Source organism: Filicampus tigris, chromosome 8 (genome assembly GCF_054856515.1).
Source record: "Filicampus tigris isolate MCC_2025a chromosome 8, RoL_Ftig_1.0, whole genome shotgun sequence".
Lineage (NCBI taxonomy): Eukaryota > Metazoa > Chordata > Actinopteri > Syngnathiformes > Syngnathidae > Filicampus > Filicampus tigris.
The window spans coordinates 8,979,937-9,004,597 of record NC_141224.1 but is presented as its reverse complement, the minus strand read 5'-3'; the positions used below and the strand labels follow the sequence as shown (position 1 = coordinate 9,004,597).

Below are 24,661 nucleotides of genomic sequence, written 5' to 3'. Positions count from 1 at the left end.
TTTTCAGTTAGGGTTTCAAACTAGGGTTAGGGTTTCCAGCTAGGGTTTTCAGTTAGGGTTTCAAACTAGGGTTAGGGTTTCAAACTAGGGTTAGGGTTTCAAACTAGGGTTAGGGTTTCCAGCTAGGGTTTCAAACTAGGGTTAGGGTTTCCAGCTAGGGTTTTCAGCGAGGGTTTCAAACTAGGGTTAGGGTTTCAAACTAGGGTTAGGGTTTCCAGCTAGGGTTTCAAACTAGGGTTAGGGTTTCCAGCTAGGGTTTTCAGTTAGGGTTTTAAACTAGGGTTAGGGTTTCCAGCTAGGGTTTTCAGTTAGGGTTTCAAACTAGGGTTAGGGTTTCCAGCTAGGGTTAGGGGTTCCAGCTAGGGTTTTCAGTTAGGGTTTCAAACTAGGGTTAGGGTTTCCAGCTAGGGTTTTCAGTTAGGGTTTCAAACTAGGGTTAGGGTTTCCAGCTAGGGTTTCAAACTAGGGTTAGGCTTTCAAACTACGGTTAGGGTTTCCAGCTAGGGTTAGGGGTTCCAGCTAGGGTTTCCAGCTAGGGTTTCAAACTAGGGTTAGGGTTTCCAGCTAGGGTTTTCAGTTAGGGTTTCAAACTAGGGTTAGGGTTTCCAGCTAGGGTTTTCAGTTAGGGTTTCAAACTAGGGTTAGGGTTTCCAGCTAGGGTTTTCAGTTAGGGTTTCAAACTAGGGTTAGGGTTTCCAGCTAGGGTTTGGGGTTCCAGCTAGGGTTTCAAACTATGGTTAGGGTTTCCAGCTAGGGTTTCAAACTAGGGTTTGGGGTTCCAGCTAGGGTTTCCAGCTAGGGTTTTCAGTTAGGGTTTCAAACTAGGGTTAGGGTTTCCAGCTAGGGTTTCAAACTAGGGTTAGGGTTTCCAGCTAGGGTTTCAAACTAGGGTTAGGGTTTCAAACTAGGGTTAGGGTTTCCAGCTAGGGTTTCAAACTAGGTTTAGGGTTTCCAGCTAGGGTTTTCAGTTAGGGTTTCAAACTAGGGTTAGGGGTTCCAGCTAGGGTTTTCAGTTAGGGTTTCAAACTAGGGTTAGGGTTTCCAGCTAGGGTTTCAAACTAGGGTTAGGGTTTCCAGGTAGGGTTTGGGGTTCCAGCTAGGGTTTCCAGCTAGGGTTTCAAACTATGGTTAGGGTTTCCAGCTAGGGTTTCAAACTAGGGTTTGGGGTTCCAGCTAGGGTTTCCAGCTAGGGTTTTCAGTTAGGGTTTCAAACTAGGGTTTGGGGTTCCAGCTAGGGTTTCCAGCTAGGGTTTTCAGTTAGGGTTTCAAACTAGGGTTTGGGGTTCCAGCTAGGGTTTCCAGCTAGGGTTTTCAGTGAGGGTTTCAAACTAGGGTTAGGGTTTCCAGCTAGGGTTTCAAACTAGGGTTAGGGTTTCAAACTAGGGTTAGGGTTTCCAGCTAGGGTTTCAAACTAGGGTTAGGGTTTCCAGCTAGGGTTTTCAGTTAGGGTTTCAAACTAGGGTTAGGGTTTCCAGCTAGGGTTTCAAACTAGGGTTAGGGTTTCCAGCTAGGGTTTGGGGTTCCAGCTAGGGTTTCAAACTATGGTTAGGGTTTCCAGCTAGGGTTTCAAACTAGGGTTTGGGGTTCCAGCTAGGGTTTCCAGCTAGGGTTTTCAGTTAGGGTTTCAAACTAGGGTTAGGGTTTCCAGCTAGGGTTTCAAACTAGGGTTAGGGTTTCCAGCTAGGGTTTCAAACTAGGGTTAGGGTTTCAAACTAGGGTTAGGGTTTCCAGCTAGGGTTTCAAACTAGGGTTAGGGTTTCCAGCTAGGGTTTTCAGTTAGGGTTTCAAACTAGGGTTAGGGGTTCCAGCTAGGGTTTTCACTTAGGGTTTCAAACTAGGGTTAGGGGTTCCAGCTAGGGTTTCAAACTAGGGTTCGGGTTTCCAGCTAGGGTTTGGGGTTCCAGCTAGGGTTTCAAACTATGGTTAGGGTTTCCAGCTAGGGTTTCAAACTAGGGTTAGGGGTTCCAGCTAGGGTTTCCAGCTAGGGTTTTCAGTTAGGGTTTCAAACTATGGTTAGGGTTTCCAGCTAGGGTTTCAAACTAGGGTTAGGGGTTCCAGCTAGGGTTTCCAGCTAGGGTTTCCAGCTAGGGTTTCAAACTAGGGTTAGGGTTTCCAGCTAGGGTTTCAAACTATGGTTAGGGTTTCCAGCTAGGGTTTCAAACTAGGGTTAGGGTTTCCAGCTAGGGTTTCAAACTAGGGTTAGGGTTTCAAACTAGGGTTAGGGTTTCCAGCTAGGGTTTCAAACTAGGGTTAGGGTTTCCAGCTAGGGTTTTCAGTTAGGGTTTCAAACTAGGGTTAGGGTTTCCAGCTAGGGTTTTCAGTTAGGGTTTCAAACTAGGGTTAGGGTTTCAAACTAGGGTTAGGGTTTCCAGCTAGGGTTTTCAGTTAGGGTTTCAAACTAGGGTTAGGGTTTCCATCTAGGGTTTCAAACTAGGGTTAGGGTTTCCAGCTAGGGTTTCAAACTAGGGTTAGGGTTTCAAACTAGGGTTAGGGTTTCCAGCTAGGGTTTCAAACTAGGGTTAGGGTTTCCAGCTAGGGTTTTCAGTTAGGGTTTCAAACTAGGGTTAGGGTTTCCAGCTAGGGTTTTCAGTTAGGGTTTCAAACTAGGGTTAGGGTTTCCAGCTAGGGTTTTCAGTTAGGGTTTCAAACTAGGGTTAGGGTTTCCAGCTAGGGTTTTCAGTTAGGGTTTCAAACTAGGGTTAGGGTTTCCAGCTAGGGTTTCAAACTAGGGTTAGGGTTTCCAGCTAGGGTTTCAAACTAGGGTTAGGGTTTCAAACTAGGGTTAGGGTTTCCAGCTAGGGTTTCAAACTAGGTTTAGGGTTTCCAGCTAGGGTTTTCAGTTAGGGTTTCAAACTAGGGTTAGGGTTTCCAGCTAGGGTTTTCAGTTAGGGTTTCAAACTAGGGTTAGGGGTTCCAGCTAGGGTTTACAGCTAGGGTTTCAAACTAGGGTTAGGGTTTCCAGCTAGGGTTTCAAACTAGGGTTAGGGTTTCCAGCTAGGGTTTCAAACTAGGGTTAGGGTTTCCAGCTAGGGTTTTCAGTTAGGGTTTCAAACTAGGGTTAGGGTTTCCAGCTAGGGTTTCAAACTAGGGTTAGGGTTTCCAGCTAGGGTTTCAAACTAGGGTTAGGGTTTCCAGCTAGGGTTTTCAATTAGGGTTTCAAACTAGGGTTAGGGTTTCCAGCTAGGGTTTTCAGTTAGGGTTTCCATATAGGGTTTCAAACTAGGGTTAGGGTTTCCAGCTAGGGTTTTCAGTTAGGGTTTCAAACTAGGGTTAGGGTTTCAAACTAGGGTTAGGGTTTCCAGCTAGGGTTTCAAACTAGGGTTAGGGTTTCCAGCTAGGGTTTCAAACTAGGGTTAGGGTTTCCAGCTAGGGTTTTCAGTTAGGGTTTCAAACTAGGATTAGGGTTTCCAGCTAGGGTTTCAAACTAGGGTTAGGGTTTCCAGCTAGGGTTTCAAACTAGTGTTAGGGTTTCAAACTAGGGTTAGGGTTTCCAGCTAGGGTTTTCAGTTAGGGTTTCAAACTAGGGTTAGGGTTTCCAGCTAGGGTTTTCAGTTAGGGTTTCCATATAGGGTTTCAAACTAGGGTTAGGGTTTCAAACTAGGGTTAGGGTTTCCAGCTAGGGTTTTCAGTTAGGGTTTCAAACTAGGGTTAGGGTTTCAAACTAGGGTTAGGGTTTCCAGCTAGGGTTTCAAACTAGGGTTAGGGTTTCCAGCTAGGGTTTCAAACTAGGGTTAGGGTTTCCAGCTAGGGTTTTCAGTTAGGGTTTCAAACTAGGGTTAGGGTTTCCAGCTAGGGTTTCAAACTAGGGTTAGGGTTTCAAACTAGGGTTAGGGTTTCCAGCTAGGGTTTCAAACTAGGGTTAGGGTTTCCAGCTAGGGTTTTCAGTTAGGGTTTCAAACTAGGGTTAGGGTTTCCAGCTAGGGTTTCAAACTAGGGTTAGGGTTTCCAGCTAGGGTTTCAAACTAGGGTTAGGGTTTCCAGCTAGGGTTTTCAGTTAGGGTTTCAAACTAGGGTTAGGGTTTCCAGCTAGGGTTTCAAACTAGGGTTAGGGGTTCCAGCTAGGGTTTACAGCTAGGGTTTCAAACTAGGGTTAGGGTTTCCAGCTAGGGTTTTCAGTTAGGGTTTCAAACTAGGGTTAGGGTTTCCAGCTAGGGTTTCCAGCTAGGGTTTCAAACTAGGGTTAGGGTTTCAAACTAGGGTTAGGGTTTCCAGCTAGGGTTTTCAGTTAGGGTTTCAAACTGGGGTTAGGGTTTCCAGCTAGGGTTTTCAGTTAGGGTTTCAAACTAGGGTTAGGGTTTCCAGCTAGGGTTTTCAGTTAGGGTTTCAAACTAGGGTTAGGGTTTCCAGCTAGGGTTTCAAACTAGGGTTAGGGTTTCCAGCTAGGGTTTCAAACTATGGTTAGGGTTTCCAGCTAGGGTTTCAAACTAGGGTTAGGGTTTCAAACTAGGGTTAGGGTTTCCAGCTAGGGTTTTCAGTTAGGGTTTCAAACTAGGGTTAGGGTTTCCAGCTAGGGTTTCAAACTAGGGTTAGGGTTTCCAGCTAGGGTTTCAAACTATGGTTAGGGTTTCCAGCTAGGGTTTCAAACTAGTGTTAGGGTTTCAAACTAGGGTTAGGGTTTCCAGCTAGGGTTTTAAGTTAGGGTTTCAAACTAGGGTTAGGGTTTCCAGCTAGGGTTTCAAACTAGGGTTAGGGTTTCCAGCTAGGGTTTCAAACTAGGGTTTGGGGTTCCAGCTAGGGTTTCCAGCTAGGGTTTCAAACTAGGGTTAGGGTTTCCAGCTAGGGTTTCAAACTATGGTTAGGGTTTCCAGCTAGTGTTTCAAACTAGGGTTAGGGTTTCCAGCTAGGGTTAGGGGTTCCAGCTAGGGTTTCAAACTAGGGTTAGGGTTTCCAGCTAGGGGTTCCAGCTAGGGTTTACAGCTAGTCACAGTCACTAGCGTCAACAGCGTCAAGACTTGTGTCTTGACGCTGTTGACAATAGCTGATGAGCGACCGCTCCTTCCCACATGCCAGCCACGCGTTTTTCCCGCAGCCCGCAGCAAAAACACTTCCTGCAGGACTGGCCAGGATGCACCTGCTCCCCCTGAGCTGCTCTTCATGTGACGTGAAAAGGAACAGGGTAACTGGAATTACACAACTTGTATGACAACAGCTCAAAACAAATTGTATACTGTGTGTATACTGTGTGTATATATATGTATATATGTATATATGTATATATATATATATATGTATATGTATATGTATATATATATATGTATATGTATATATATATATATATGTATATATATACGTATATATATATATATATGTATATGTATATATATATATATATATGTATATATATATATATGTATATATATATATATGTATATATATATGTAAATGTATATGTATTATATAACAATATAATAAAATACATAGTAGGCGGACCGGTCCATCACATTGGCGGTATGCTCAACACAGGCTTTATCCAAATCCTGCATTTATGTAGTTTTGGGGGGGTTTCCCTCCTTGTGATCGTCACAAAGCCTCCACGTTGAGCCAAGGACCCTTAGAGGTTGGTCATCCATCTTTGCAGTGGTGAAAAGCATCCCAAAGGGAAAAAAAATCTTTTGTGTGTGCCGCTGTTGGCTATGCGCCAGTGGGGCCCCTGGGCTCCATGCAGACTGAAAGTGAGACGCCGCAAAAGTCAGTTTATACCTCCACCTGCCTCAGAAAAACATACCAGGCCTTGTTCAGACACCAAAGCCTTGGCGTAGCATAGCGACGCTAATGCGCAAAATGGAAATTTCATATAGGCAAAATCCATCTGATAGGATACAAGCAGGGAGGAAATGACATGAAATAGCAAATTGCATTATAGAGCTCATGGTCGACATGTTAGGCTGCATAGCAACAGTCACAAACGCAAAAACAAAATCAAGTGTTTTACATCATCATTTCATCAACATCAGGAAATATTTCAAGATTTTTGTCATTAAGCCACATCCCCAAAATGCCAACAGACCAATTTTATTTATTTATTTACTGATTTGTTTGTTTGTTTGTATAACAAAGTAATATTTATTTAATACAGTACCGTAATACCAAAAAATGAGTCAATAAGACATTAAATTAAAAATACAGTATTAGAAAATAATACTGTATAAATAATATTAGCCCAAAACACAAAAATATTTTAACAAAAACATAAAAATTCTAAAGATGTATTTTCACGTCGTACACATAGCTAGCAAGCTAGCTAACTGCATGCTGTAGTGGTAGAAATAGGCCACATATTTATGGATCTAAATGTGAGAAACAAGCCACAAGAGGAAAAAAGTGAAACCCAATATATTAAAAAAAAAATTGAAATAAATAAAGTAAAACTATTAAAATGTTAAAGTAAAATGCTAGAAAAGAATACAAAAACGGTTTTGGACATTTTTTTTAACTCTTACAACTAAAAATTACTAGGAGAAATACAGAAACATCATAATATACAATAGACAACTAGAAAAATGTTGGCAAAATGCGGCAAAAATATCACAAAATAATACAAATAAAAATGGCCATAACCTTACAAAAATGCAAAACTCCACTTATGTCAAATATTAGCTGTGTATGTTTATTTAGGCTTTAATGATATGCTATGCATTGTGAATATACACCACTGAATACTTTTTGTGCTATTTAAGTTATGTCACTGTCCACAATATTAGGTACACTAATCAAATAACCTAAATATTCAAAACATCAGGATGGAATGCAGTTGTACTTTAATAACCACATCAATAGTTATCAGCATCTTTGCTGTACCTAAATTTGTGGCCTGTAATTGTACTACACAAGTTATTCTTGCCCCTATTTGAAGCTTAAATGCTGCTGATAAGTTATCAGTGTGAGTGTGTCACAGTGTAGCAGTAAAGTGAGTGAGTTGTTTACTTAGGAAACGCAATCAGTATCACTTTACATGCAGGACAAGGAAGTTTTCTTCTGTGGTATCAGTGTCATCTGACCCCCCTCCTCATCCTCGTCCTCCTCCTCCGCAGTCCAATGCTGTGAATCAGGCCACGTGACAACAAGGAGGCTACGGACAAAGCCATCTCGTCGAATATGTGAGCATGCAGAGTCGTTGGTAACATCCGAGATGGCTCCATGACCTCATTTGAGTCAGGCCACAGTCCACCTGCCAAACAAATCAAAATTATACAAAATATTACCCAAACATACTCAATGAAAATATCACATTGCTCAGACAAACTACAATTACCAAAAATACAAAAATATTTTACAAAAATACCTCAGTGTATAAGGGTTAAAAAAAAAAATGTGGAAAAAATATTTGAAAATGATACCAAAAAGATCAAATATTTTACAAAAAAAAAAATTGGATGGAAAATTCCAAAATATTAAATCCAAAACACAAAAATATTTGGGAACAGTTCTTAGATAATGATAGAGAACTTTAGTTGAAGAAGACCAAATGTAGAAATATACATTTATACACAACATTGGACAAAAAATGAAAACAATCGATTAGAAAATGTCCACCCAAAACACACACACGCAACCAACACACACACACAGATGTTGCCATCATTTCTGCCATGTTCCATACCTTCAGATAGAGAAATCTTAATTGGTTCTATGAGGGCAAATCAGTTTAAAAGTCAAACGGTCCATAATACAGACAATAGTAAAGAAAATGCATGATAACAAATACAAAATTCTGAGCAGAGGTCCTTAAACTGGGCTGCAGTGTTTTCCCAGCACATTCTGATGATGTCATTCTGCCGTGTCTTGTTGACAGAAAGGCAACCAAAGCAGCATATAAACAAAGCACTGTCCGTGTTGTCATTGAGTTTAAGATTGCACACAAACACTTGCTTCTACCCTTGTATATACATAAATAAACATGACTTGCCTTGTTGTCCTCTGCAGTTCGCATTGTTGAGATCGCAAGACGATTGGTACTCTCAGGGAGGCGAATAAATACAGTCCACTTCCTGGAATTCAAATTAACTTTAAGACAAATCATTAACTACGTTACCAAAGTAAATGGTGTCGTCATGAAATCTCAGTTATTAGTGACACAGATTTTCAAATAAACACATTCTGGTTTAGACGTTTACCACTGTTTGTGGAGAGCACCGTGGTGTTGGCCTTTAATTATTTGGATTTACGACTCTGAGGGGGCAGGTCACCGCCACAATTTGACACTGTCTGGTTCTCATAGAAACATGCTCACAATGTTGTGCTTGATGTTTAGAAGATCACAAATCAGGGGCTGACATTTTTCTAACACTCTGGGAAAACACTTTGGACGCATGACTAAATGGCAGAGCTGGGCATCGTCTATCCGTCTATAACTTCTGGGTATTTCCGGCCGACTCACGTGGTCCCAGTCCGTCCCTTGTCGGCGAGAGCCAGTCGGTGTCGAGAACATGATATTCACGTCACACGCAGGCGTCACACTAGTGAAAGTTTAGTCAGAATCAACGACGGATGCCTGTTTGAAATTAGAGGCGGACTGGCCTATAGTATATACTATTTTTTTACCCCCGGAAAAAAGGCAAAATGACGGACGACGGAATGGTATCCACGCTGCAGATGGATGACGAATAACGGACGCTCAATTTGTCGTAAAATACCAAGCTCTGTCTGTTTGTGATGAAAAGGAACAGAGTCAACTTATAAAAATGTAAACTACTATGTTAGCTTCTGCTCACTGATAACAAACAACAAAAATTATGAAATTATTAAATCACAATCCAATTTTCTTTGTCTCACAGACAAAAAAAACATATAACGTTTAATGAAACACAGAACAATATTCCCCAAAAATTTAGCAAAATACAAAATATTTGATTGAAGAAATACAAATACAGTATTACACAAAAAACAAAATGTGGATTGAAAAATTCAAAAATATTAACCCAAACTTTAAAAAAAAATGAAAAATGCTAAAATATCAGTGTTTAATGTTTGACAAAAACACAAAGTATTACAAAAATGCCAAAATATTAGACAATAAAATCTGATGAATATACAAACATATTAAACAAACAAACACAATTGATAAACATAGATATATATTCATAACAAAAGTACAAAAATATTATCAAAAAAATAAAAAAATATTAAAGTGGACACAAACTATTTAATGGCAGAACATAAAAATATTTGACAAAATACAAATATTTATGATGAAAAAATACACCAAATATTACAATGAAAAATATTACCCCAAAATGCAACAAAGAAATTATTAGACAAGAAATGCAAAAATATCAAAAACAGAAATACAATTACATTACTTTTGGGAAAACTAGTTGTGTTTCTGTGTTGTGTCAAACAATGATTTAATCCTTATCCGATCCAAAGGCTTGTGTTAACAGATTCCCAGACGTGATTATGATATTGTCCTCCCGTGACATGTGGAGGAGTGGCACTGATTAGCGTGGAAATGGAGTCAGACTGAACGTTTCTTGGGTGTTAATCATTCTTTAAGCGTCCATATAGGCTCACGCCCTCCTCCTCCTCCTCTTGTATTGAAAAGAGGCCCGCTTGCTTCTTTTTTCAGCCTCCGCATTCTCAGAGTTAATGAACTCCTGCACCGTGTTTAAACAGTGCCATCCGTGTTATTGCCAACGTTGGGCCGGTCATGCTGAAGAGGTCACATGAGGAGAAAAAAACACAACCACCTCACAGCACTGAGAAGTGTGTGGATCAGATTAGCCTTCAATGTGAGTCCAGTAAAAACAATTGGATTCTTAATGTGCCACAATGGAGATTTAAATATTCTACCATGTAAAATAAGGTCATCATGATGATTTAAGTCCCTGTAAAGTGGAAATAAATGTGTTCTGAATTTGACACACCACAGAGAAGAGAGTTATTGAAGCGGTGTGGAAAGCCATGAGGTGCTAGCCACCAGCTAGCTTGCAAGTGAAGCGGTACTGTTGGTGGGCAGTGGGCTTGTCTACAGCGTCACCTGTTCACTTGGGAATTTAAATAATGACAGTGAGCTGTTTGGTAAATAGTGGCATTCAGGGAAGATGTATTTTCACGTTGTACACATAGCTAGCTAGCTAGCTAACTACATGCTGCAGTGGTAGAAATAGGCCACATATGTATCACTAAATAACTCACAATTGTGGCAGATAACTGCTGATGTAAACAAAGGCACTCAAGTTTTTATACAGAGGGATAGGTGAGGAGTGGGGACTCACGGGACCCAAGTGTGTTTTGCTCTTTCTGTGGCTTTTTTGTGTGTTTTTTTTGGAAGGGGGAAATGTATAGTAAGGAGAACAGGCACTAGACTGACAAATGTTGCACCCAGAATTGAAATATTTGAGCTTTTCGGTCCATTATTTCTCTGCTGTGTCAGAACCCACCAGCTGCAGCGGCAAACGACTTTTTCATTGCCTTTAACCTTGAACCCACAGCCACCCCACCTCAACATCCAGACACAAGCCGGTGGGCTGGCTTCGAGGGGCCACAAAGAGCCGTGTCCCCTCCAGAAGGGTCTTTGTGAGGCACAGGCCTGTGAAATGTGTCTCTGGTCTTGTTTGGCCGTGAGGGATTACGGCGGCGAGCCGCTGCAGAGTGGCGGAATTCCTTTCACATGATGGCCCCCGCCTAAAAAAAAAAAAAAAAAACATAGCGGAGATTTAGGATGGGCAGCCTATATACACTGGAATAGGGGGACCAATACAAAGGAATTCATACAATTTAAGTGAATTGTGCGTGAAGATAACATGATAAAATGCCCATTAGAGCGCTGGGAAGACGGCAGATCCCACAGTTACACGGAGCATTTTAACGTGATAAATTTGGCTTTGCATTCAGCATAAAACAACAAAGCAATTACTCCCGGTTCAGCTCACTGGTGGAGCCCAATATCACCTACATATGTGTGTTGGCTTTTTAAAAAGTAAGTAATGTTAAACACTTGGCTTTATTCGTTTTTACTGTATTAGTAATTACGTACAAAGTAGCTAGTGACTTTGATTTATAAGACACAAAAAGGAAGCCACCAGTAACCTGAACCGGAAACTTAACTTACATTTTAACGTGATAAGTTTAATATTTTAGTGTAATAACTCATAATAAAACACGCGAAAACATGAAATTTATCCCTTCATATTAAACGTTTTTCTTCTTGTGCGGCAGCAATGTACAAAATAATATCAAAATGTTGGATGAAAAGTATATAAAAGTATCTCCTCAAAATCCCTCAAAAGTGAATTTATTTAAATTTTATTTTATTACATTAAGTGTTTGTTGTTCAGATTATTAACTAAGTAACTCACTAATTAAGCAAGCAATTGCACAAAGGCCTGCTCTGAAATGAATGGCTTACTTGGAATAGATTATATGCAGTTGAATAAATACAGTATACAAACACCCTTGAATAAATACGGTAATTATGAAAGCGGAACTTGTATGTTTGTGTTTATTGTTCCGGATAATATCTAATTAATTTATTCAATAAAATGCAGCCCTACTTCGAATAAACACCCGCTACTCTATGCGGCTGAGGAGTTATTCGCTTGTGACTTGTGATTTTAGTGGGAGTCTAAAGCTCAATATCGCTGCAGGCAGAGTGTGGCCTCGTATAAAAACTTAAAGCAATAATGGAAATTCCTGCACGGATGAGCGGCTTTTTTCTTGTTGTTTTGTTTTAATGGATGGCCTGTGGACAGGAGACAAATTCATGTGGATGGAGCAAATCTCGCGCAGGAACAGGAAACACGAGCAACGACTTGTAGCAGGAAGCAGGAAAAAGAGTGAGCTGGCTCTTTTTGCTCCGTGCCATTCTTTTTCCAGTAAGCAAGCGGGGATGAGCCACCTGCGCTTCACAAAGACACCATTCATCGCCAAACGCGGCGACATTCCGGGACATGAGCCGAGAAAGTCTCCTGACTTAATTCTGCTGGCTGAGATTGGCCAGGTGAAACATCAAAGATGATACGGTGGCATCAGCGGCTAAAGATTCATAAGCGACTTCTACTGCAACAAATGCTACTCCTAGTTGAGGGTTCCTGTAAAAATAAACATAAATAAAAGCAAATAGACATGTATTTAAAATAACCACATAGCTTTGGCTTAGGAAAGCCCAATTAGCTTAATGCTAACAAACAAACCGAAACGCCAGGAATGGGCTACTTCTAGCAACGCATATTTGAACACAAACAGCGAAGCAACACATGTAGACAGATAATAAAACAATACTCACAGTCATATGTTCTTTATCCTCTTCAAAAGAAAATAACGGAGGTGGGCATCGCCTAGCCGTCACGAAGTTCTCACGTCTGCATATTTAGCCCACCCACGTGGTCCCAGTCGATCTGAGTCAGCCAAACGGTGGCAAGAACGGACTTAACCGATACCACGTCACACTCAGGTGCCACACACCTGACACGCAGTCAAATAAATAAAAAATAAAACAGTGCTGTATATCTTTCGGTCCCACAGATGCAATGACATGTGCAACACATTGTTTTTATTTCACGATCGCCACGCCGTGTGCGTCTTTTGTTTTTATCTGATATTTTTCATTATTTGGCATCATGTCTGCTTGTGCGGCGCCTGCGTGTGACGTGTACATTAAGTTTTCGACTCCGATTGGCTGTCGTCGATGAGGGACGGACTGGGACCATGTGGGTCCCCAATGACGACAGGGCTTTGTCCAGGGCACAAAAACAGAGCACATTCAACACATCCGCTCACCATTCACACCTGAGACCTGATAACACAAATAAGTCACATGACACCTGGGAGGGAAACTGGCTGCTTGGGCCCAATTTGGACATTTTCACTTATGGGTGTACTCACATTTGTTGCCAGTGATTTAAACATGGACTGCTGGTTGTTATTTTGATAGGATAGTAGTAAATTTACACTGTTATACAAGCTGTACACTAACTTATTTACATTGTTGCAAAGTGTAATTTCTTTTGTCCTATGAAAAATATGATAATATTATTGTGAGAGGTGTGCAAAGGTTTGTAAGATATGATAAAAAAATATTTTTTTTTAAAATCAAATTGCTTGCATTTTTTCCCCCAATTTTTTGCCAATGTCAGAGAGCTTTTTAGCTACTAAACAGTTCCGAAGATCCCACTCAATGTGACGATTAAGATTAAGAATACGGTATGTCCACTGCGTGGCCTGTGATTTTACATTACGACCTATATGAGATCATATCAATATTTAATCATCCCACTAATGAACTTTAGCGAGACTCTAGAGCTAATTAGGTCTCTAAATTTAAATTCCAGCAAGTCTTCTACTGTGTGCAAGGCACAGCATCAAGGTCACAGCATTAAAGTGGAGCAGATCTTTTCTGACCAGCTGCTATTGGGACTACAACGCGTTAACGGTGTTCATAAAGGCAGCTCAGAGAGCCCCCCTACCGCTGCCCCGAATCTTCCCCCGAGCTCGCCATTCCTGCCCGAGCCTGTCCTACTGGCTTCAGGCTACCCCAACCGCATTACCGAGCCTTGGAGGTAGGAGATCATTGTTAACTCTCTGCAAGGCTGGGAGCACCTAACAACACTCAGGTGCCTTTTGCTCGTCGGAACACTTAAACTCTTGCCTGCAGCCGTAATCTATTCTGATGTGGGACAAGTATTTACACTCAGTATTTAAGTATAAGTACAGATACTTGTGTTAAAAGAAATGGTATTAGTAGAAGTAAAGAAAAAAAAAAAAAGTACATTCTGAAATTAGTTTTAGGTCTCCAAAAAGGAAACGTTTTTGTTATATATTAAAAATGGGAAAATAGCACTGTCAAGGCAAGCCTTGTAGGAGGACAGCAGCTTTAAACACATGTTAGAGATGGTTTAGTCATAAATTGAGCGCAACAAGTCCAGGCAAATGCAGGTATTTAGAACAGAAAGAATCTGTGGTTCTTTCAAAGCCTTCTTGCCCTTTTGCCTGCATGCAAACTGACTTTTTGGAAAAAGACAAACTCAATTTACTGCGTTTGCACATACATGGCGAATTCTGACTTTGTATTTTTTTTAAGGGCATCTTTTAAAGGTTTAAAGATACTAAAAGGAGACTGTAAATAAATGTGGCTTTTTAATAGATTGTATACAAATACTTTTGGTCTCTGAAGTGTCTGCCCACTCATCAAGTGTGAACATTAAACAAACAAGAAAATCTTCAGCCCTCTTCAAAATGTTTGCGAAATTGAGACAAGAGTGGAACTAGGCTGAGTAAACCATTTTCACTCTGGACTACACTGTCTGAGGCACGATCTTGTCAAAACTAAGGAGAGCTGAAAAACAGTTTGAAAAAAAGTTTTGTTGGAAGCTCAAATTAGCAATATAAAAATACAATAAATGCAGACCGAATCAAAGCACAAAGTGGCAAGCGTGGTCATAATAACAGGCTGGACAGCATTTTCACCAGTGCACTAAATAGGATTTTATTTATCAAAAAAAAAAAAAAAGGTCATGACAAAGCGGCAACCGGCTCAAAACAGCATCTGTCAAAACATGTCAAATAATGCATTTTAAAAAAGTCCAGCTAACAAACTGTAAACTCCATAAGAAGTGATCATCTAAAGTGCTTTAGGTGGGTGATAGAAGAGAGCAACCAAACCAATTGAAAATGCACAATAATACTTTGCTTTCACATATAGAGTCTATGAAGTGTTAAAAAATAAAAAAGTGATGAGTTAGCATAAAAAAGTGAAAATTTCATTGATGTTTCTAACCCGTCTAGTTGTTGTTTTTTTTTTTTTTTAATTTAAAATATTTTTTTGGTAAGAATAGAGCAACCACGCTGACCATTCCAATAACATCTTGTACCACCCTTCCAGACCCCAAACCTTCTGAGTGTTAGACCACATCTTGAAATCCATACATGTCTTGAACTTTCACATCGTCATACTTTGTTCCTTTACACATCACTTCCTGATCCACAGCATGGTCACATGACCAAAGGCTGTGTTCACACTTGGGAGTTCCCTACTTTTCTGTTGTCGTTTTAACGCTGCTCCACGTAGAGTGAACCACATCGCACGAGAGGTTCATTTGCAAGCGGACAGAGACAACTTTTTTCAAGAAGTCTCGGTAGTCACTTGAACACGACTTTATCTCGGTCACTATCTGTTTGTTTGGTGCGCACCGGGGTTCCACGTTGGATGAAAACAAACTGCACTAGTGGAGCAATCGCATCAGTTTTGTTTTCACTGAACCAAATGTAACATGAAGTGAAGACAGCCTTAGAAAGCATGTCCTTGCAAGCAGATTGAGTCGGCCACTTCTTCAAGAAGTCTCGATCCGCTTGTTTGGTGCACACCAGGAACAGGCGATAGCGTTCGGAGATGAGCAAACAAATCAAACGAGTAGAGCAGTAACACTAGTTTGTTTTAACGGAAGAAAACGGGACCAGAGTGGTCCACACCAAAAAGATAGATGATACAATTGGTTGTTTGATTCGTGTCGCTTAAATGAACCAAACCTGACCACTTACAGTTCACTTACAGGTGGGCCCGAGACCACCTCTTCAAGCGGACTCAGTCTGCTTGTTTGGTACACAATAATGGCATTTACACTCGACCAAACAAACCACTTCACCAGAGCACTCGCACCAGAGTTCATTTGAAACTAACTAACCTCAAACGCAGGAACAGTACTCCGGTCCGGATCAAACACATACAAGATGGGCAATTTTGGTCCGTTTCGATTTGCATTTTCATAATTGGATGAAATTTAGCGTTCGCGCTTAAACCAAACCACCTCCGTTCACATTTGCTGGGACCAAGTCTTCAAGCGGTCTCAGTCCACCTACTTGGTCTGCGTCACATTCACCACGTGAGCTTAAGTGAACCAAATTGCACCAGAGTTCAACTGTAAGTAGACCGAGACCAATCCTTCACAAAGACTTTGTCCGCCTTGATCTGTGTAGCATTCACACTTGCGCTCAAGTGTGAACCTACAGTAAGTGCATCAGAGTCCACTTGCAAGCAGACCAAGACGGAGTGCTCAAGTGGCCTCAGTCCACGTGATAAGGTTCACACTTGACCAAACCGGATGAATGAGAACATGGTCTCAGGCTGGTCTGAATCCAATTTTTTGTTGCACTCCGCGGTTTAGACGGACCAACCAAACTACACTAGGACAGCAATCGCACCAGAGGTCATTTTAAGCATGACAAGTGTGAACACAGCCTGACAAACCTTTCAGCTCAGAGAACTGAGACAACAATGTAGACGCTGGATTCAACTCCAGACATTCCTTCACCAGTAACTCACAGTCTTTATCGTTTCTTCCTCTGCTGCCGGATCGCCTTTCTGTGTTTCAGGATCAGGTCATAGAGTCGGTCCAGGCCCTCCCTGAGCCCGTCCCCAATGATGGCGCAGGCGGGCTGCAGGTGCCACGGCGTGGCCGGGCTCAGCTCCTTGAGCGCAAGGAGCTTCTCGATCTCCGGCAGCCCCAGGGAGTGCCTCAAGTCCTGCTTGTTGGCCACCACCAACAGCGGCACCCCCTGGTTCTCCGAAGTCTTGGCGATCTTGTGGAGCTCGGTCTTGGCTTCCTCCATGCGCTCGGCATCTACCGAGTCCACCACAAAAATGATACCGTCCGTGCATCTCGTGTACGACTTCCACAGCGGCCGCAGCTTCTCCTGGCCGCCCACGTCCCAAAACTGGAAGGTCACGGAGCGGTGGCCCCCCAGGGACACCCGCACCCGCTCAGCGTTGAAGCCCTTGGTGGGCACCGTGTTGACAAACTCGTTGAACTGCAGCCTGTACAGCACGGTGGTCTTCCCGGCCGAGTCCAGCCCAAGGATGGCGATGTGGAAGGACTGGAAGAAGGGTACGCTCGCCAGGAAGCTAGGCTGTTCCGATAAGCCATTCCCCATCTTTCCTCATGGGGAAGGGCCGGCAGGATTGGAGCCAACTTTCACCCACTAATCCTCTGTGTAATTTTATTATCCAAAATGGCTGCAGCAAGAACCTGAAAGCACAATGAGGGTTATTTATTATGAAACACTGTTTTACTGGTGCAGTATCACAACAGTGACATTAAAGAACCATTTATTGAAATTGCAAGACATTTTTGAAAAAGGGACACATGGAAAATTCACCTGTTAATAGCTTATATGCAAATGGTTGGTTTCCTGGAGCGACGGACCATTCATCAAGGGTGAAAACCGAAATCAAAGTGGACTGTCTTTTGTGTTGTGTCTATTTCCAAAATCTGTTTGTGAGCAAGCCAGTCAGAATGTTGCCAATTTGTGACATCAAATTTTGACTATTTCCATAAATAATTCCATCCGCAACATTGAGTTTCTCTCCATGACTTGGCAGGTAGGCTGGGCGAACATCTGCTGCTTTCAAGCAATGGCCGGACTTTACGGAAGCACTATCACGTCAAAGCCAAAACCGTAGCTAACGACTGCTGGAAAAGGCAAATGTGTTTCAAATTCTTGATCCTTGGGCTATTTCACTCAAAGCTTGTCTCAGAGGTTCTTTAAGCAGACATAACGGAAAATTGACTTAATAGCTTATATACAGCACAAATAGTTGACTCTCTGAAAGGCCTGCCTAACCATGTAGTGTGAAATGAGTCCACCAGTAAACGTTTTATTTGCCTGTTTCTGAAAAACTGTTTATGAGTTATCTCTTCGGAATTTTGGCAGATAGTGACATCAAGACTCAATCAATTGACATAGTACCTCTCCAACCCAGTTTGTCAGCCTGGGCAGTGAAGCTCAGCGAAGATCCGTAACTTTAGGTGATGGCCAGACTACAAGGAAACGCTATGATGTTAAAGCCAAAAGCTAAGCAGAACTGCAGTGTTGTTGGAAGCACATATCAGTTTACAATATAGTCAATGAATTTACTGTCTTTGTGTGGGCTTGTGTGCACTTCTCAGGCCATACTTGGCATTTGCCCCTGGGTGGGTGAGCGATGACCCCCGCCAAGCAGGCAAATTTCAGCAAGGCTCATAAAAAAAGGTGAAAAGTATGCTTTGATTTTTTGGGGTATTTTGCAAAAACACCCAACAGATATGTTATTAGGACACCTCGGAAGTGTTTATCAAAACTAAAATTTCTTTGGAACACTTTCGCCAAATGACATGGAAATCCCACGTTTGGATTTGTTCCCAGTTATGCTGCTCCGTTTAAGATGAACCAGTTTGACTTCATGTACAGAACTGTTTTGAGCTTTCCTGGTAAACTAACCCTGACCTGCAACTGATTCTGATCAATTAACTCCAACTTGCATATGCATGAGCGATGTTACACTTTATACAGTATCCCCAAAGCTTCGGGTCACTAGCTAAAAAATAGATTAAAAAAACATGGGTCTCTATTTTGGGGTAATATTTACTATGTATAACGCGCCATTTATGTACCGGTTCATAATAGAACCTGTTGTAATGAGTCACCACCTATGACAGAATAAAGACTGGTGGAGCACTATTGTAACTAAATATTATATAAGTGAAAAGAAAACAAAGGCAGAATTATGCAACACTGCTTTATAACAGTGTGAGAACATGATCCAAACTACCATGACACACTTATCATGCGCACAGAAGCACATACAAAGAACACATGCACACGAAAAGACGTAAATATCGCAGTGGCTGTAATCTTTTTTTCAATAAATCACCGACATTCCGAAACCATTTCAATTGAGTTCTTTTGTCGCATTTTTAAAGATACACGTATAGTTTAGCGTAGAGTGTGGCGCATACCTTCAGTAGAGCTTAACCGAACACGTAAACCTGTTTAATTGCAGGGGGCGACTGCACACAAGGGCGGGTGGAAAAACCAGCAGATCGGTTGAAACCTACCAGTCTGAGCCCTCAGCAGCGCAAATATCAGTCGCTCTCGCGGAGCTGAAAAGCCGTCCTTCGCCGTTAAAAGATGGAAAATGTCGAATTCCCACTACCCCGGTGAGCTCGAAGCGAACTCGCCGACCGCAGTGTTAGGAGCTCGTCGTAGACCAGACTGGCGACGCCTGAGTTCAGCAGACTGAGTAAACGCCCATATCGACTTCTCCGCCGCACGCAATTGGCTCACTCCCGCTCATGTCTGACCGATGATTGGCTCACCACGGCTGTCAATCAGCAATACGCCCGGGAACGAAGATCACCTGTTGTCAAACTTGTCTTATCAATATTTAAATCTGTTGAGTCACAACTTGCTTCTAGCTGTTGTGTTTGACGATTAAAGACTTTAAAGACAACAGAGCGATAGCTAATTTCTCCAGCACGTTTCATGTTTGTTATTACCGCTGTTTGTGTGAATTAGGCTGAGGATGGTTCAAACACATTGGCACTTTCCACAAATGATTAAGTAACTTTTGTTAATGTCATAAAATAACTATTTTCGTTTCAATACGCCTTTTCCGTTACAACCGTTCACACACCAACCGTTAAAATGAAGCGTGCGAATTTAATACTGTATACGCCGTAAAGGACCATATCAGACTGAACGTGTGTTTGGTGGTTAGTGGTTACACTCATGGCAACAGTTAGCTTAGCGAGCTAGCATAGCATCCATATTTCTGTGTACGCATGCGTGCACGCTGCCATGCACCCTCCCTTGTTTGCATTTAAAATGATTGGTCGAGAAGCAGGTAGTGAGTGCAGCACATGTCTGGACAGCGCCTCCTACCCAAGTGATGGCCATTGTAAGAACTACCCCTAACTCTGGTAAATCTTATATTGTTTTTTATGCATTTACATCAGTGTTAAACTTTGTAAATTATATGGAGCATAAGTAGATGATGAAAATAATTACTGGGAATTGAAAAAGGAAAAACACGTGGCAGCCCTAAAAAGGTCTTGGCTTAATGCAAGGCCTGATCTTTGTTTGATTTTATATTTAGTGTGTGACTGGTATGACTACTTATGCACGTGCTCACAGATGGCGCATAGCTTACATGCAAACATTCTACATATGCTTACAAGCGTGCACGTGTTTATCTTTTTTTTTTTTTAGGGTGCGCGGGGGTGGCTGAAAAACGAGCAGCTGTGGTCAAGTTTGACCCGATGGCCTGTTGCCTTCATCGTAGCTCTTAATTGACATCTAAACATGTCCCTAGAAGTCAACAATTGCCGCTGACATTATGCATTGTGCAGTTGAACTCTTATATACAAAAGAGTATTATATTAGGGCCATGCTGGGGGGAAATACTACAGTGTGTGGAAAAAGCATTATGGTTTTTCAAAATATACAATTATTTTCAGAGGAATATAATCTTTTTTTTCAAGGAAATGATTACAATTTTTTTCTCATAATAGGTCAAATTTTTCCCCAGCTCAACTTAGCTCACTTCACAGCAAGCAAATAAGGACAATTCTTCAAACTAGCGGAGTCAAGCAGTTGTTTTTTTACCACTCCAAATTGAGGCTTACTGTCAAACAAAATATTTTGTGTGTTTAAGTACATTTTAAGGTCTGTACTTTTGTCTGTTTTTTAAAAAATCAAAAGTGCATAATCATAGTTCTTAGTCTTTATGGGAAACAAACAATGCAGACAAAAGCGTATGACTAGCCATGACGTCCACACGCCAGAAGCGTAGAGCATTGTGTTTGTTTACCTACACTTCCTGTTTCTTATCTTCCGTGTCGTGACTCTGCATATGTATGTACAGTCATAGCCAAATCACAGATGTCAAAGTTTTCCCCTAGGTATGAGGGTAGCCAGGGGGTGGCCTCACAGTGCAGGCCATGAGTGTAATGTCACAATAATCCCGTTAGATGGCAGCACATATTAAAATGTGTTTAATTTGTGGTAATCATTTCCCAATTTTTGTGGGAGATGTTTGTCCATTTGCTTGGATTTTTTTGTCCAATTGTGGGAGTGTTTTTCCACTTTGTATATTATTATGAGGGATAATTGTCTATTTATAAGGATTTCTTTGGTTTTATTTTTGTGGAGAATGTTTCTCAATTTTGTGGGACTTTTATCCACTTTTGTTAGAATTTTTGACTTAAAAAATGGAAGTGTGTCCAGTTTGTGTGAATATTACTTTTTGTGAGGGATGTTTTTCATTTATTTGTATTTTTCTCTACTTTTTTAGAAATTTTTGTCGATTTTGTTGGAATTGTTATTTGTAATGTCCATTTTTTTAGGAGAATTTGTGTCCATCCTTTGGGGATTTTTGGGGGAATATTTGTCCATTTTTGTCACAATAAAAATGTGGGAGTATATGTCCATTTTCGTGGGATGTTAGTCAATTTATTGTAGGAATTTGTGTCCATTTTGTGGAAAGTTTTGTTGATCGATTTATTTTATTTTGTACAATATTTTTTTCCTTGTGGGAATTAAAGTACATTTAAGTAAATTTTTGTCCAATTTTCTGGGGAATGTTGGTCATTTTTTTGTGGGGATTTTTTTTCATTTCTTTGGAAATGTATGTACATTTTCATGGGAATTTACTGTACATTGATTTTTTTTTTTGTGTGAGGAAGTACAGGGCTGACGGATGGCCCTTCAAATGGTCTGCCCCAACCCCAAGGCTCAGATGCACGCCTACCCCCCCACCTTTGAATGGCCCTGCTTCTCGGAGGTCTGCATATGTGTCTTTCAGCCAGACAACTCCATTAACAAGAAGCAGTTTGAACTGAACTGTGTCTCGTCCATTTCGTTGGCCGAAGATGAAGTGTTGCAATGTAACGGCAGAGTACGTCAGTAAAACAAGCAAGCGCTGGATAAACGCAGCGCAACTACTTGCGCAGATCGCTCAAGTTGACAGCTGCGTCCCAGCGCAGCAACATGAAGGTGCCTGGATGTCTTGTAGGCCGTGTGAGGAACATAACCCCCTCCGCTCACTCGTAAATCTCCTCGGACCGTCGGCACGGCGGGCGCCTGGAATAGACATTGAGTAAGCCGCTTTCTCACAGCTTCCAAGTGCCTGGCCTTGCTGCTTGGGGGGGGGGGGGGGAATAATTGTCCTCCCAAGCAATTGGCCTCCTGAATGGAAAAGGCTGGCAAAGCGTTGCTGCACTTTTTTCTGATTACAATCAGGGCGGATAAATGACCTTTATGACCCCAACCATCATTAATAGCATACAATTACTCATTTAAAATGCACAAAAATAAAAACAGCTAAGCTAAAAAAAATGTTATTTTTTGGTGAGTAGTTTTTTGGCCATTTTTGTGGGAATGTGTGTCCATTTATGTTGTTTTTTTGATGGGGCGGTAACATTTTGTCCATTTGTGTGCAGCTCTTTTTGTGCTCATTTCTTTCGGATAGGATTTCTGTTTTTTGGGGGGGCAATTTTTGGGAGGCCTTTGTTCATTGAGTTTTTTTTTGCCAGTTTTTGTGGCAAATTAGATAAAATTATGTGTATTTTGGTGATTTCCATGTTCTGCGGGAATATGGGGTACCGAACCACCTGATATGTGCTGTTTGGCTAGAGTTTGGTCTGCATTATCTGATTAGTTTCCAGTGAGGGCTGCACTCCCCCAGGTCTTTATGGACAGAATTTCTAGGCAAAGCCAAGGTGTTGAGGTTGTTCAGCCTGGTGACCAGTATTAGGCCTCCGCTTATTACAGATGATGTGGTTCTGTTGGCTTCATCAAATCATGATCTTCAACTCTCACTAGAGGAGTTCGCAGCTGAGTCTGGAACGCTTAAGATAAGAGTCAGCACGTCGATCCGAGACCCTGGTCCTCATTCGGAAAAAAGGGTGGAGTGCCCTCTCCAGGTCAGGAATGAGAGCCAAAATGAGTTTCCTCCGCAGGGCTTTCTCTTAGGGATAAGGTGAGAAGCTTAGTCAGAGTAGAAACGCTGTTCCTGCGCATTGAGAGGAACCAGATGAGGTGGCTCGGGCATATGGTTAGGATGCCTCCTGGATGCCTGAGATGTTCCAGGCATGTCCGACTGGGTGGAGGCCCCTGGGGTGACCGAGGACAAGCTGGAGAGACTATCCCGGCGGACGTGGGAGCGCCACAACATCCCCCTGGAAGATTTGGAAGAAGTGACTGGGGAGAGGGAAGTCTGGTCTTCCCCGCTTAAGCTTCTGCCCTCGCAACCCATCCCTGAATAAGGGAAAGAAAATGGATTGTTGCAAATGAAAAAGCTTTTCAATGTCCTGTTTTTCTTCCTGTCTGAATCAGTTAATTGGTTCAGTGAGTTGGACTGGACCATTATGCCAATGATTAATGGCAAGCCTTAATTACTGTGGGCTCCTGCTACACCACATTAACTTTAGCGCTGATCAATCTATCTCCTCAACTGAGTGCCGGGCAGTTCTTCTGAATGTTTTTTAACGTCAGCCAAGCGAGCCCAAATCGCGTTATTCAGCGTTAGAGTTGCTGCACTTCATCACATGAAATGAGCTCAAATCGAAAGTCAAGCGACACAACTCCAAAGCTTTTTTCTTTCCCAGAGAGAACAAATTTCTCCAGTCTGTTAAGCGTGTTGGCGCAGGACTGCGGAAAAGGACGGAATTTGATACGGGACTCATACATGGTCCAAGTACCTGTATATGACGCAGACCGCGAAGACCCTGAAGAGCGCAGCTAGTTATTTGTTTAGTCCGATTTAATAGGCTATGTGGTCAAAAGAATTGGGACACATGGCACATTAAAATTTGAGTTGTCCTCCATGAGCAACTTCCAATCTTCTGCGAAGACTTTCTGTCATACATTGGACTCTGTCAATATGAATGTTTCTAGGGAACGTAAAGGGTGCTTTACATTTTTGTTAGATTTTTTTCCCCCCATTTTTCAGGGGCTTTATTTGGTAATATTTTTTAAGGGAATATTTGTTTTTGTGAGGGATTTTTTTTTATGTGTGTTGTGCGCGTGTGGTATGACTTTGATGGTTTCTGTCAGTCTATTTCCATGTGTGAAATGCATGTCCATTTTTGAGAAAATGTTTAGGTGTTTTTTAATTAAAATTTGTGTTCCATGAAGGCATTTTTGTGGGGAACTAACATCTGTTTTTAAATAATTTGTTGTCAGTTTAGTACTGGTCTATTCTGGGAGAAATTGTCAATTTTGTGGGAATGTTTTTTTCCCCCCCATTCCCAGTCAAAGTATTGTTTAATGTTCAACTTCATAAAAGTCATACTATATGCAAATATATGTATTCCGGTTTCGAAATGGGTTAGATAAGTGATTCTCAAAGTGTGGTATGAGTACCACCGATGGTATGCGAGCTCCATCTAGTCGTATTTAATCACTGAATTAAACGTTCAAATTGTTCATAATGTTACAGTGGCTTTTTTATTTTTTTATCCAGTACAGTACAGTACCACACATTTGAATTCATTCATTTATAGTTTTAGGTAAAATGTTTTTGTACGTGCAATACATTTTTAATTAATAATCATGTTCATTTTTTCCTTCTATGTTTAAGCTCAGTGTTAATGTTCGTCTTAATCTTCTTAATGTTATCTTACAATCTATAGGAATACAATCTATCTCGTTTTCTGATGAACACTTAGGCCCATTACACTACTGTATTCTAATTTTGAACATGCTTATTCAATACCTCCCCTTTTGCCAGAATTTGTAGCTGTGCTTCTACTGTACTGCTATTGATGTACATTTCAGAGTCTGAACTTATTCAATTTTACTTAATCAATCAGAATTTTTACTGGTCTTTTTTTCTGAGTTTGATTACTTTTGCCACCTATGCCACCTCTGATAATTGGCCGTGTGTGTCTCCCAACGTATGATTTGGTAG

General features: G+C 41.4%; 1 protein-coding gene across 1 annotated transcript; it reads right to left on the bottom strand.

The window, feature by feature from the left end:
• Positions 1 to 14,396: 14,396 nt before the first annotated feature.
• Positions 14,397 to 19,008, bottom strand: arl4aa (ADP-ribosylation factor-like 4aa). Its single transcript, XM_086039423.1, has 2 exons — positions 18,807 to 19,008; positions 14,397 to 16,958 (listed from the first exon to the last, which is right to left on the bottom strand). Exon 2 carries the CDS (start codon positions 16,861 to 16,863, stop codon positions 16,261 to 16,263), a length of 603 nt encoding a protein of 200 aa, XP_085895549.1. The 5' UTR covers positions 16,864 to 16,958; positions 18,807 to 19,008; the 3' UTR covers positions 14,397 to 16,260.
• Between the last annotated feature and the right edge of the window lie 5,653 nt (positions 19,009 to 24,661).